Source organism: Anolis sagrei, chromosome 4, assembly GCF_037176765.1.
Source record: "Anolis sagrei isolate rAnoSag1 chromosome 4, rAnoSag1.mat, whole genome shotgun sequence".
NCBI classification, from domain to species: Eukaryota; Metazoa; Chordata; class Lepidosauria; order Squamata; family Dactyloidae; genus Anolis; species Anolis sagrei.
The window spans coordinates 156942409-156957368 of record NC_090024.1 but is presented as its reverse complement, the minus strand read 5'-3'; the positions used below and the strand labels follow the sequence as shown (position 1 = coordinate 156957368).

The 14960-nt window shown below is 36.8% G+C and overlaps 1 protein-coding gene across 22 annotated transcripts in view; it reads left to right on the top strand.

The window, feature by feature from the left end:
* The window catches only part of ADGRL2 (adhesion G protein-coupled receptor L2), a 252039-nt gene that overhangs the window by 180788 nt on the left and 56291 nt on the right, over positions 1-14960 (top strand). For all 22 annotated transcript variants that reach the window (XM_060773818.2, XM_060773800.2, XM_060773802.2 and 19 more), the window contains exon 5: positions 4588-5388. In XM_060773818.2, the coding sequence (XP_060629801.2) occupies positions 4588-5388 (801 nt within the window). The remainder of the gene's footprint in view (positions 1-4587; positions 5389-14960) is intronic.

Genomic DNA, 14960 nt, shown 5'->3' with positions numbered 1-14960 from the left:
CACAATATGCCAGTAAGTAAATGTATCACCAGATCATATCTCCACCAACACCGTAATCACATGGTTATATTTTAAAGCACAATTTAAGTTAAGTACAAATTTGTTCCTGAAAAAAATAATTTCAAGTTGTTAATTGTTTGTAACCAGTTACTACAAAGTTCTGTTTCACAATTACCTTCCTTGGAATGTATTATTTATGGTGGCCAAACAAATTTTCGCTACTATAAAAACAAAAATAAAAACAGGAAGATAAAAATATTTGATATCTGTTTTGAATACATGGTAAGGTGTGTTTTGTATACTAGGTTCCTGGTTTTCACTTGGTTCGTGTTGAAGAATCTGTTAGTAGGATACATTTATTTGGTTTTGGTTTTCTTCTCCTTGTCATTACTTACAGTGTTTTGCTTCTTCCTTCTAGAAGTTTATGCTTATTCCTTTTAGACAGACATTTCTATTCAAGATTGAAATGCCACTGTGTTCCATGGAAAACATCAAGAAAATCAAATTAAATTGCTTCTGTTAGAAGTTTATGTGGAGTGGCTTGGGGGGTGGGTGGGAGTGGGGATGGTAAACTAAGTACAGACTGGTGGTGGTGTGCATTAATGTAGAGCATATGTCACTTTTTGAAATATGAAGTCCCCAGAGTATTCCCTTGATTTTTCAGTATACAGTCCTGTAAAATGTTTAATCAAAAATCAATATGAGTTGATCTATCATGATGGACCTTGACCGGAAATACTCTTAATTGGTGAAGTATACAAATAGGTCAAGTTTCAGATAAATTTAATAAAGAACTGCTGTTACCATGGTTTAATTCCCCCCCCCATGTTGATGACCGTGATTTTGCTCCCCTTCCACAAAAAGTCTGTTCTCTGTCCATCCACCCTCCCTTCCCTTTTACTTCTTCTGCCCTCTTTTCTGTATTCTAACTCATGTCGAACATTTCAAGCTATTTGCCAGAACTTTTCCTTTTGCTTTCTCTACCAGGTGTAGACTGTTAGAAGAAGAAATATATCCCCTCTATCTTGCGTTACCAGCCAATGCACACAGCTAATGCACATCTAGGGAAAGTTTTTGTCAGCTCTTTCATTTAGCTAATCTGAAAAAGAAAATGGGCTTCATGCCTCCCCTGCCCCCTCCCCCTGAAAGGTTGCTTCCTATATTTTGGCAACATAGGTGATCCATAGATGGAGGAGATCCACAGATACAGTAAAAGTAATCTTGTCTTCTATTTGGCAGAATGGGAAGCTTTGTGAGCAGAAAAATTGTTGGTTCCATTAGAAGGGACTGTGTCTATGACTCTATGGGAAGAGCATGTATGGTCCCTTCTACACAGCTATATAAAATCTAGATTATCTGCTTTGAACTGGATTATATTAGTCTACATTGGCATATAATCCAGTTCAAAGCAGGTAATCTGAATTTTATATGGCTGTGTAGAAAAGGCCTATCTGTGAGGAATAAAAAGAACTATGAGATACCTTATTTTCCTCCCATAACCTTTGGATTGTACTTATACCCTTAATGTACTTTATTTGTAACATTAACATGATCTCCACAGTGTCTTGTAAATATTTGAGTCCAGGGTTCTTAATCTTGTGTCCATGGAACTTCTAGTTCTTTCCTGAAGTTCACCGAGTTGGGTGCAAAATTATTTTTCCCATTTAATTTCCTTCTTTGAATTTGTCTAGTGAAACTTAAAATTAACTTTTAGATTTTTAAAGTTTCAATTTTTTCTTATTACATACTGAACTAAATTAATTGAATAAATTTCTAATTTAATTAAATCAATTATATGCCAAACTTTGTGTGTGTCTATATTATTGTCTGTATTTTTTTTTGTTAGTGAGGGGAGTCTGATCAGAATCTCAAAAGGTCCATGACACAAAATGCTTAAGAACTACTGTCTTGAGTTGCCTGTTCTGCATGCCCTTTATATCTTCTTCTGTATCTGTGACAGTGTTGAGTTGTGTTATGTTAAGTTGACCTGCTGGGATGCATTGTGTGAGTGGGCTTGCATGTGGAAAGGGACTTCAGTATCATCATATCACAGATAGCTGGGAAGTACAGAGAAGGGTTGTACAAATAAGTTGCACCAATAATTTGTCATATTTCATTTGATTTTGTTTCTTATGACGAAATTCTAGATTCAACAAACCTTTGATTCAAGACACCAAAAGCTCTTACAATTTCAGTTGATTTTTTAAAATTTTCTATACATGTAAGGCATGGTGGTATTTCACCGTTGTATAATTGATATGGACTGCAAATTATGTCCAATGCACCCACAAATTCCCATGATTTTTTACTTTCCAGTTCTTATCCACTGAAGGCTGAGAACTGTGGGAGACCAGGCAGAAATTGTACACTTTCATTCAGGTTTCAGGCAAAACCCCACCTCATTAGTGGTAGGTTGTGTATGCAGTCAAAATATGACATATTAATGGCGTTTACTGGTAGATAAGATGAATAACAATATTAGAAGAAGTGGAACAATATGATAATTTTTGTGTATGCGTCCACATGTATTTGTAAAATAAGCCTGCAAGTCGTATGGTCTCATAATGGCCAAAACTCAACGTTGGGTTCCTGAAAAAGCTTACTACAGTGAAAGTTTTCAGAATTTACATAGTGTTTTAGACACTAACTGAAATCTGTTGAGCAGTGTTTACGATGGACTTTGCAGAAAATGCTTCAGCTGTATTTCATAAAAAGGAAAATCAGCTTTTCAAATGCTCATTTGTTATCAGTAAATGTTTGGTTTTTATACCTATATATCTGGCTGAAAGATGGAAAAGATTCAGAAGCCCCCTTTTTAGAGAAAGAAAATTGAACTTAAAAGTTCACATGGAGCCTACTCGTGAGACTGGAGGTGGACAAACTGTAGACCACAGTTCCCCTGCACATTGTTATGGCCACCATAGCTCCTGTAGTACAGCAATATGGGGAGGGAGCAAGTCCTATACGACAGAAAGTGATCATATGCTCATTGAATTGGACCCTGAAAATATCCCCTCCCCCTTTTCTTGAGGCTGGAACACAGAAGAATGTGTGCACCATTCTTTGCTGGGGCAATGCTTGCCCATAACCTATAGCATTTGCTTGACCCTGAATATTGCCCACCTCTGAAAGCAAAAGCATGAATGTTTAAAGTTATTATTCCCATTTTTTTTTAGAGCATGCATGTAGAGTCTTCTTTCCAGTCAAAGTTTCATGGATAATTAAGAATGATACAACACAGAGAGAGGGAGACACACACATATATAGGCATGAGCATAGCATATTAATAGAATATTCTATATAGATGAAGTTGACCTAGAATATTATTGTTACTTGTGGCTTGGGAAGGGGAAGGATGTATAGATCATTTGTGCATTAGTCAAGTCTTTCATTATTTATTCAGGTTGACTAAGTGAAACTACATCTCTGCATATTCTGTATAGCTTCTTAACCTACTAAAATGATTGATCCATGTTCACTGATGTAACTGTAGAATCTTTCTCCTGCTAGGTTTTCCTGTTGTCTGTTGCTTTCTATCCAAAATAGTGCAGTTCTTATTCTTCCTGTGTTTAACATCTGTTGACTAATTTAATCTTCATCTAATAGTCAATTTGTGTTAATCTTCTTTTTTTTCCCTTGCACTTTTTTTCATTTTTCTTCCGATGCTTGAAATAGAAGTGGAGCAAAAAGGTAAATAATATATATAGTCCAACCCCACCCCAGCTCCTTGTTATGTGCCTTATGGATGTTGACCTCCTCCCTTCCCCTCCCCACAACACTCCAAAACTATAATAATCGGCAGGATCGCATTATGTACCCCTCATAAAGAAATCGACTTTGCAATAAACTGACTTGGCTGTTAATCTGACTCAGCTATTTGAAGCAGGTGGTGGGATCTTAGTGTCTGTACCTGCTCTGGGATGTAATCTCCCTTTGCTTCCTTTCTTTCTTTCTTTCTTTCTTTCCTTCCTCCCTTTCTTTCTCTCTCCCTATCTTTCTTCACCCACAACTACTTCTGGTTAATAAAATTATCATCTTGCTTGGCTTCCAGAACCCTCACCATAGCATGCCATAATTACAGGGGTTCCTGGTTTGTTACATTCATTGCTTTGGTTGTCCTTTATTTATGTTGCTTCTAATGAAGAACTGTATATAAATATATATGTGTGTGCTATAATTTTAATTTTTTCATATATCAAGGACACCTTTATTTTCAGCTTTACTATCTATTAAAGATTTTTAAAAGTTTAGGAATGGAAAACACACAAATCAATTGAACTACTGCACCCCAACTAAAGGTCTGGAGAAGAAATGTTATATTCATGATAAATGCAAGCACAGTTTTATAGTTTCGGATAGATTGATAGATCGTAGAATTTTGAGTGATACTAGGGAAACCACTTCATATATTGGTTACTATGATAACCTTGAGAACTATGGATTAATTACATATGAATTATAAAACATTGTTGCTGGTTTTAAATATATATATTCTTATTAATTATTTTTAATTTTACTATGTAGAGTGAGCATTTTTTTTAAAAAAAACTTAATAAATCTTATCTTGCTTTCTTCTATGACTGCTAGTTTTTGTTTGCCCTGGGACGTTGAAAGCTGTTGTGGATTCTCCAAATTTATATGAAGCTGAACAGAAAGCAGGTGCCTGGTGCAAAGATCCTCTTCAGGCTGCAGATAAAATATACTTCATGCCATGGACTCCATACCGTACCGATACTTTGATAGAATATGCTTCCTTAGAAGACTTCCAAAATGGACGGCAACAGACGACATATAAGCTTCCAAATCGAGTGGATGGTACTGGATTTGTGGTGTATGATGGTGCAGTCTTTTTTAACAAGGAAAGAACCAGAAACATTGTAAAGTTTGACTTAAGGACTAGAATTAAAAGTGGAGAAGCTATTATAAATTATGCCAATTACCATGACACTTCCCCTTACAGATGGGGGGGAAAGACTGACATTGATTTGGCGGTTGATGAAAATGGCTTGTGGGTAATTTATGCTACAGAACAAAACAATGGAATGATAGTTATTAGCCAACTGAACCCATATACTCTGCGTTTTGAAGCAACATGGGAAACAACATATGACAAACGGGCAGCATCCAACGCTTTTATGATATGTGGGGTTCTCTACGTTGTGCGATCAGTTTACCAAGACAATGAAAGTGAAACTGGCAAAAACTCAATAGATTACTTATATAATACCAGGTTAAATCGAGGAGAATATGTAGATATTCCCTTTCCCAACATGTACCATTACATTGCTGCTGTGGATTACAATCCTAGAGACAATCAACTTTATGTGTGGAACAACAACTTCATCCTACGATATTCTCTCGAATTTGGCCCTCCTGACCCTGCTCAAGGTAAGATCATTAATTTTTCCTTCTGTTTTCAAAATTTTTGAAGCTATTGCTAATAAATTCCAGGATATTTGGAAGATGCAAACAAGGACATCTATTTTGTAACAAATATAAAACAAGAAGAGGACAATTTGGGTTTAATTTCTCCTATGCTAATCACCAGTATATCCTGTAAAACATTTGAACTTTACATTGCTTATTACGTTCAAGACAAAACAACAGTTCTAGTGTGAATTATTCTTAGGATCAGAGCCATTTCTCTGACTTTAGAACAAAAAAAAAATAATGATATGAAAACATGGTTGAAAGAAACATTGAAAAGTATTAATGAAGATACATAGTTGACATGCATTGTGAATTTCCGATTCTGATTTTGGCACATCATAATATATTAAAAAGATATTGGACAGTCTTTCTTTAAAACTGCAACAAATATCTTTTTAATATATTATGATGTGCCAAAATTTACCTTTAGTGTAGGAAAACATATGTTAGTGTACTGTAAATGAGGGAAAACCACCTAAATAACAGTATGGTTGCATAAACTATCTAAGAGCATATATTTTGGGCCTAAAATCACAGAAGAAATATCTCCAGTGGAGCACAGCCATGGCTCACATGCAGATTTGTAAGTTTCTAAAATCCACTCAAATTAAAAAAGAATGAATGTTTACAGAAGATTGTTTCCGTGTTGTAGAAATCAGTGAATATTCTTTCAGGTGAGTTCTATTTCATCCCATTTATTATTACTGAATTTCTTTCTTCAGGTGTTATAGGCTTTGGTTTCTACCATTTCTATTATAAGATTAGTCAAATTTATTTATTATTATTAACTTTATTTATACCCCTCCTTTCTCCCTGTGGGGACTCAAGGTGGCTAACATTCAACACACATTAGCAATGTGGAAGTAATGATGTAGTGTATGGTCACACAGCCTGTGTGCACAAGAATTTAATAGAAGTATCATATGATCGTAGGAAATATAGAAATATTACATATATAGTACTGTTTGGGTACACATCAAAATTGCAGATGTTCTATATACACATGAGAATACCACCCAGCATACTATATATTTTTATTTCTGAACACCTGAACCAGTCTGAATTGGGTCATCACTGAATAATGCTTGAGAACTTGTAAAGAGGCTTGGGGGGGGGGGCACAAAGTAATAACTTATATAAACTTTAGATTAACTTAATAAATAATGCAATTAAAACATTTTTAACATTATTATCAAAACACGGATGTGGTGACTGAAATGTATTGTAGAATATGTAGCCTACATTTCAATCAGATATATTGTAAGTGAATATAATGGTAAAACATGTGTTTATACAAACATATTCTTTAACAGATATATAATTACATACTGGCCATGTTTTAACTTGTTGATCTGCAGATAAAAAATGTTCATTGTACATGTGAACAGCAAATATGCAGCATATACCAGAAATTGTTAGAAAAAATATTTGAATACAAAAGTTACAAAGTACATTTCAATCATGCCATTTATAAAATGTGATAATAACTCGTGAATCTGCTCTAAATAATTGTGAGAATGACAAAAATTGATCTGAATCTTTCTAAATTCCCTAATTGGATTTAAATATAACTAATTTGTAAGGAGATGTAGTCATACTTATTGAAATTAATGGAATTTAGGTTTGTCAAGTCACATTGAATTTAGCTGTATAATTGACAGTTCAGTTTTGTAGATAGATAAGACTGAAAACAAAGAATGGAATGAATTTAAAAGGTATATCCTCATATCAGTGGGCTCAGAGTGGAGATGTGCCCATGGGCCATCATGTCTGATCCATGATCTCCATAAGGAGCCATCTCCAAAAGTTCCAGACTTTTTTTGAAGTCATCCAGGGAAGGAAACCCCACCATCTCTCTAAAGAATTAGCTCAATTGCCTAACTGCCCAGAACTAAATGCTGTACTCCAGATGAGATCTAACAAGCATAGAATATAGTGGGGTTATTACTTCTCTCAACTTGGAAACTATACTTAATTAATGTAGATGAAAATAGGACTTGATCTTTTTTTGCTGCAGCATCTCAGAACTATTTCATATTCAACTTATGATCAACAGTAATCCCAAGATCCTTTTCACATGTACTGATGCCAAAGAAAGTATCTTCCATCCCATGTGTGTTTGGTTTTTGGGCTCATTGTAGAATTTGGCTTTTGCCTTTTGGCATCACAATAGTCAAAACCTAACTGTTACTCACTAGGAGCAGAAAGATGATGATGATTACAATGATGACAGTGATGGTGGTTTCAATGAGAACATTTATATAAAAAATAGAGGCCACACAAATTGTTCAGCTCAACCTTCCTTAATGATTACCATTTAGTATGGATGTTAATGTCCATGATGCCTTACCATGGACTAACTTAACTGGGAATGAGGGGAGTTTCATTTCAAAACATCTGTAGAACAACTAGTTGAGGATGGCTGACTTAGGGTGATGTCATATTTGCAAAGTTAGATATAAGGGTACCATTGCTAAGCCCTTATATTTGAACAAAGGAAGTCCTTCTCACATCTAGTGCTTAATGATGTCATGAGGTCAGTGCCTCTACAAGAAAAGTCATGGCCTCTTCTGTTGGACTGCTAAATTTGGGGGCATTATCAAAAAGCCAACAATCTTTGCACTTCACTTGTGATGGGAGCAGTAATGATATGTTGACCTACTCAATAAGCCCTCTTTTTCATCTTTCTGCCCACCAGTGCCAGGCTTCACCACCATTTCCTGCAATAAAAAATGGCCCAAACACTGTGATCTGTATATCTTTTTGAGAAACAAAAGCCTTTTGTCACATTCACCTCACTTACCTTATGTGCTAAATATCTTCCTTGACCTCAGACATGTGCTTCCCCACAGACATAACATGGAATGTTGTTCATGTTAGCCATCTACTTTGCAATTTCCGAAGGAGCATTGCAAGACTATGACCTCACACTGAGTCTTGCTTTGCTGAGATTTCAGCTCACCCTCTGTCACTCTTTTCACCATGCAGCTCTTATGCATAACTTCACAGAATATGAAAAGTTGTTGTGTTTTAGAATACAAGTCCATTTTCATTAATGGCACAGCTTCATGGGTTCTGTGGCTAGCCTGTGTTGTGGGTTTGTGCTGCATTGTCATGGTAATTCTTTTTATTAAAATACAACACATAGTAGTATTTTACTACAGTTCAATGTTTCTTTGTTGCATTTGTTGTGTATTGCATTCTGCATGTTCATAATGACAAGAAAGATGTTCTCTAATGTAGCTGTAGTATAGAAAGATACCTTTTTAAGTGAAAACAATAGTGGTTTCTGTAGTATCAATCTGCTAGTGTAGAGCTACTGCTTGTGTAAATCAATTTTTCATCTTTTTGATGACATCAAATAATGTCTGTATCTTTTCACTTATCCACAGTTCCACTTAGGGCAGTAGTTCTCAACCTGTGGGTCTCCAGATGTTTTGGCCTTCAACTCCTAGAAATCCCAGCAGCTGATAAACTGGCTGGGATTTCTGGGAGTTGTAGGCGAAAACATCTAGGGACCCACAGGTTGAGAACCACTGACTACTTAGGACTCCTGGACAAGTAGCACCATCTTCTTTGTACCTACCTTCTTGATACCTACCTACATCATTCATCCCATTGAAGATGATAGAGTTCACTATTATCCATGGTTTCAAATATCCTTTCAAACTCTTGGAGCTTATCCCTGTTGATAAATGGGTCATGCTGTATTTTGTTTTTATTTTTAGAAGCCTTTCAACAAGTCATTGTATTTGCTAGAAAGAGTTGTAGCAGCCATTGAACTACCTGGTATACAAGCTCATTTCGTAGCTCACTAGAAGTTCATTAGATTGAGTGTACAAATACTAACAGAACATTCAATTTCTACTTTCATAATGTCATAAGGCCAATGGGCCCACATACCAGCAAGTGTTTCATTTTGAGCTCCCTTTGCATCTTTATCATTTCCCTTTTCAGGACTATTTGGCCAATATGTTGCATGGTATTTGAGAATATTCAGTTGCAAGCATCATTAGCATTCTTTCCAATCTCATTCTTCAGAAAACCTGACACAACTTAAATAGCAAAAATAAATCATAATAAGGATTTAAGTGTGTGCTCTTTGGATTGTTAATGGGGTTTTTATTTATTTTGCTCTGACCTACAGTCCCACCCTGCATTTTTTCCTTTTCTCACTTTCTAAAAAGCAATTTGCTGTGCTCTTTTGAAGATAAAAGTGGCATTGATATCACAAGAATACAAGTTTAGTCTCCCTTAGGAATTGAAAAAAAAGTCAAACTGTTCTATAAGTCCTGAACTAGATATTATAGATTATTTTCTAGCATATGAATTAAAAATATTTTGAAGGAATTTCCACTTAATTTAGTGTGCCCTTTTTATTACAGTCTTTCCATAATAGAAAAAGTAGTACCTTTTCTGAATTTACAAATACACTTGCCAGTAATCTCTCTCTCTCTCTCTCTCTCTCTCTCTCTCTCTGTGTGTGTGTGTGTGTGTGTGTGTGTGTGTGTGTGTGTGTGTAGAGAGAGAGGGGGGGGAAGAGGCTTGACTTTGAAGGAGCTAGGGGTGGCCACGACCGACAGGTAACTCTGGTGTAGGCTGATCCATGAGGTCACAGAGTTTGAAGTGACTGAACGAATAAACAACTCCCTCTCTCTACACACACACACACACACACAAATGTATACACACTTTCATGGAAGTAAATTCCCTTAATATTCAGTGGGACCTGTTCCTATATATAGTGATTTTAGATGTACTCCTAATTCTGAGTTTCTGTTACTAGATTTGAATTTTGTTTCTTTTTATTCATTTAAAATGTAACTGCCCTTTAAGTGCATTGCTGATTATAATTATGTGTGGTAGAAGGATTTCCAGTGAGTATGTTTTCCAGTTATTTGTTCAGGTGCTTTGCAGCATTCCTGGGGAGTTTTGAACTAGAAAGTGCAACCAGATAATTGGTAAAAAGTTGAATGTCTGAGTGTTGCCTGATCAGATATAATATTCCTAAGGCACATCTCTATGGGCTTTTATGGTTATGTATATATGGTTTCAACATGATAAACTCCTTCCTGCTCCTCTTTAAGCAAGAAGGCTGCTGCATGCAAATACTTGGTGCCAGCATGATTCAGTCTAGAACGCAAGTGCGAATGATATACTCCCAATATACCATACAACTTTATAGATGCTATTCTGGGCCACTTTCCTAGGGTAAGAGAATGAGTTCTGTTTTCTTTCCACATGGTGAATAAGTACCTCTTCACACAGAGCAAAAATGCAATGTTTTGCTACTTTATTTTGCCACTTGGAAGGGGCTTGTCATGTGCCATCAAACAACATGCAACAGGCCATGCCCATTTTCTTGTTGGAGTTACCCACACTTTCTTCCCCAAATCCCTGTGTGATGGCAGAAGGGGTGGTAGGGTATAAAGAAAACAGATCCTGACACGGAGTGATTATAAGTATGCTATTCTAAATCACACCACTGTTCACCACTCTAACAGAACAGAGATATGTGAAGGGAGACCCGTAATACTGTCAGGAGGGAAAATATATCACACATCCCACCTGCTGACACCAGTATAAAGGATCATGATTCTGGCATGGAGTGTTTATGTATATATGAGGTAAGGTGTGTACTCTGGTAGATTTGCTGCCACCACCTAAGATAACTTAGGATATTAAAGATGATTCTCTGGGGTAAACTTCCCTGCCACCCAGTTCTCCCTTAGCTCCCAGAGATGACTGTGATGTTCAGATGTTAAAGTAACTAGAATTATTCCCACAGGAATGAATTACTACTGAGGCTTCTTTAAAAGTTGAAATAGAGAAAATATTTATTGATAAGATCAAACAAACAACTGTCTTCTTTGATGAGGCACAAAAGCTTAAATGGTTACTAGAGTACAATATTCTTGATGGTTTCTTTGAACAGGTTCCTTGACTTAATTGCTAGCAAAACTCCTCACTCTACAGTAACGCAGTAGCAGTGAGTTTTCCAGACTAACCTACTCAGGCTGTCTTCAGAGCAATTAGCCCACTCTAAGCAGAGTTCTCTATATAGCTAATCTACTCTACCCAGAGAGCAAACCACTTGCGCAAAACCCACACAAGCACCCAGGCGACTACTTGACCATCCTGGCGAATAATGCAGCCTTGCCTGTCACAAACGCTCTCTGACAGAAAAATCCTAAGCTCAAAAATACCTCTCCTCTCTCTTCTGTTCCCAAATTCAATCTCTCTTCTCTCTGTGAAGCTGACACTTTTCCCTCTCAGGACTTAGCTCCTCCCATCTGTCCTAACCAACCCCAAGAGATCTCCAACTCCTCCCCTCTTCTCACTTTACACTCTCAAGATGTCTGCTTCCTTTGCTTACACTCCCAAAATGAAGGCCTACTTCACTGATATCCCTGGCTTCTCCTTCGGCCTACTAGGTAAGAATCATTACATGAGGCAATGCATGTTGCTGCCCTTTCTGCCATTTGATGAGGGGAGGGAAAAGGTGCCAAAGCACCCTCTCCAGCACCTCTGTGTGACGAGGAAAGGTGGGAGGGTGTGCAGGGTGCCACAAAAGCGCCTTCCCTTTCCCCAGCAAATTGCTGACACAACTGCACATGCCAAAAGGACCATGTGAAGAGGTCCTAGGTTAACATATGCTCCAACCATCCAAATTTGGCTGGGACTGCTCCAGTTAATCCTCCACAGTCCTGCTTTCAACATGTCTTAGGTTATCTTATCTCCTCCCACTTTTTTCATTGGCCCTCAGCTTACATCAGTGGCTACAAACTAAAGTGAAAAAAGCTTGTACTCAGAAAATTCAGTCCAGGGGAGATAATTCAGTACAGGAGTGGGCAAAATCTTGTCCTTCACAGTAGGAACAGCCAAAATCAAAATGCTGCATCTTTTTGTAATTAAGGGAACTTTCACACAGCCAAATGACCCATAATATCAAGGCAGAAAATCCCACAATATCTGCTTTGAACTGGGTTATCTGAGTCCACACTGCTATGTATTCCAGTTCAAAGCAGAAAATGTAGGCTTTTATTCAGCTGTGTGGAAGGGGCTTTACACAATCTTCTTCATCAATAGCTTTCTTGACCTTCAACTTTCATCTGTGAAATGTTGGAGGAGATTCATTTAAATACTGATGTTTTTATTTATTTATAATGTCTCTCCATCACCTCCCTGCCCATCTGGGCCCCTGAGGCAATGAACAAATACAAACCAATTAAAACATTACAAAGATTTTTAAACACACACACACACACACACACAACAGTTACCATCTTCTTCTATTGCTTTCTCCTGCAAGGAATTCTCCCTTTCTGCATGTTCCAGTCTGTTTGGATGGTTGTGGTGCCACCTTTAGGGAAAGAAGTGTAGGCATCTCCACTCAGATTTTATGAACGAGTATACCTCAATTACTAAAAATACACAGGCAGTTTTTTTAAGACCAGACTAGTTTATTTGAATATCTGTCCTGGCAAAGGAACAGCTCATAAAGTGGAAGATGAAATTATATTCTCTTACGATTCCAGTCTTATAGCAGGACTTCAGAGAGAATAATATGCATTCCCTTTTAGCTTAAATGAGAGGCATGCTGTCAAAAGAAAAAGGATGTCCAAGGGTATTATAAATGCACTATTGTTGTTATAGATTTCTGGCATGAAGAATGTTTTAATTAAGCACATCGTACCAAAAAATCTCTAGCAGTAAGGGAATTCTTCTTCAGATTCTTCCCGCAACATTCCTAGATCTGAATCAGCCGTAGCTTCTTGACGCCTTTTGCAAGCACTGGTGACGCTTTTGACAAACATTAATTGAGAAAGCATTGGAAGCCTACCCACATTGTAATCAAACGAAAATTACAGAGGTTTCACAAGATGTCAGGCAAGTGCTTGCAGAGAAGACAGACAGGTTTGAATAGGTTTTTCCAGCAGGTAGGTTAAGTAAGAAGATCAGCAGGATTGCACAGTGGCACTCAATCAGAGAAGAGATAAAACATAACAATCAAATCTTTTGGCACAAGATAGAAGATGAAAATAAGAAAACCATGATTATCAAAACATACGTTTTTGACACTCATTTTTTTTAGAAATAGGAATACATTTAAACAACCACAGAACAACAATGTATGGCTTTTATTTTTTACTAATTTTTTTAGTATGTAGGAAATGTTTGGGATGAAACTAATGAGATCCATCATAACACATATGAACAATTTCAGTTCTGTGCTAGAATTCATTGTCTACAAGAACAGTCCACTCTAAAAGATCTGTGTTCCAGTTTACTATTTATTCCCCTCAAAAAAAAGATGTGGAAATAGTAGAGCTTTCTGCATTTTAGGAATAGGAAAGATTTGCGTCAGGGTTTGTTTGTGAGAGTCTTGTCCCAATCTTCAAAGACTTAGAAATCCTCCACCACTCCCCACCCCCAAAACCCTTTCTTTCTCACTTTAGCAAAACCGTCCTTTCAAGTCTCTTGAAAGGCAGGCTGGTGCCTTTCTCCTTGTTTGCATTTGTGGTTAAATTCAATTTACATTCAACAATACATGTTTTTATAAGTTCTAGCCTAAGGACAGAAGAGATTTAAAGTCCCTAAAAAAACTAAAGCCTTCAGGTAGTAAATGTCAAAGGGAAAAAATGTAAACCTGAAAAAATGTCAAATCCACTTGTTTCCAGAAGGTCTGGCACAAAAAGGAGTGAATACATGTCACTTTTTGTAAATTCCTCCAGGCAGGGACCTGCTTCTTCTTCTTTTTGGAAAAGCAACAGAAATACCTGCAAAGATATTGGAATGAAAAACAAGTCTAACTTATGAATTGTACTGCTCTTCTGGACAATATTGTTCTGAATGTTGTTGTAGCTGGGGGCATACTAATATCCAAGCAGGCGTGCCAAGGTAAATTATCTTGACACATTTCAGTTTTGAATGCAACTTTTGATGGTTGACTAGTTTATCGTTTGTTTTTTTCCTGAAAAATATTATTTACTGTTACTACAGATAATTTCAAGACTATAGATGGATTAAATCAGGAATTCTTTTCTTTCAATTATGAAAAGTAAAAATCTAATATTTGAAAATCAGTTTCCAATAATTTGGAAATATTTATATTTTGGTTCAAGGGATAAAACACCCATAAGCTTTCTAGTTACATTTTCAAGTTTTCTCTCTGTTGCTGTGTGTACACCAACCAGACTATCTCAGTCACAGCTGAACACAGTGTTATGTTCAGTGGTCTCCAGGATCTCAACCCTGAAATGGAAAGATTTTTCTTTCCCTTTCTTTTACATCACCTTTGTTCTTTCCACTAGATCTTCATTCCATTTCTAACCAAAGCATTAGAAAGGCGGAATTACCCCTATAGGCTACTGCTTAAAAACAACTAAATTGCTTCTTTCCATATCATCTGGGATTATGGTTTTTGGAAGTCAATCTAGGCACATGTTCAGAAAACTGTCTGGTTTTATGGAATAAGTTTCAGCTGTTGTGCAGGGAAAATGTATATGAGGGGAATGCAACCTACCGTC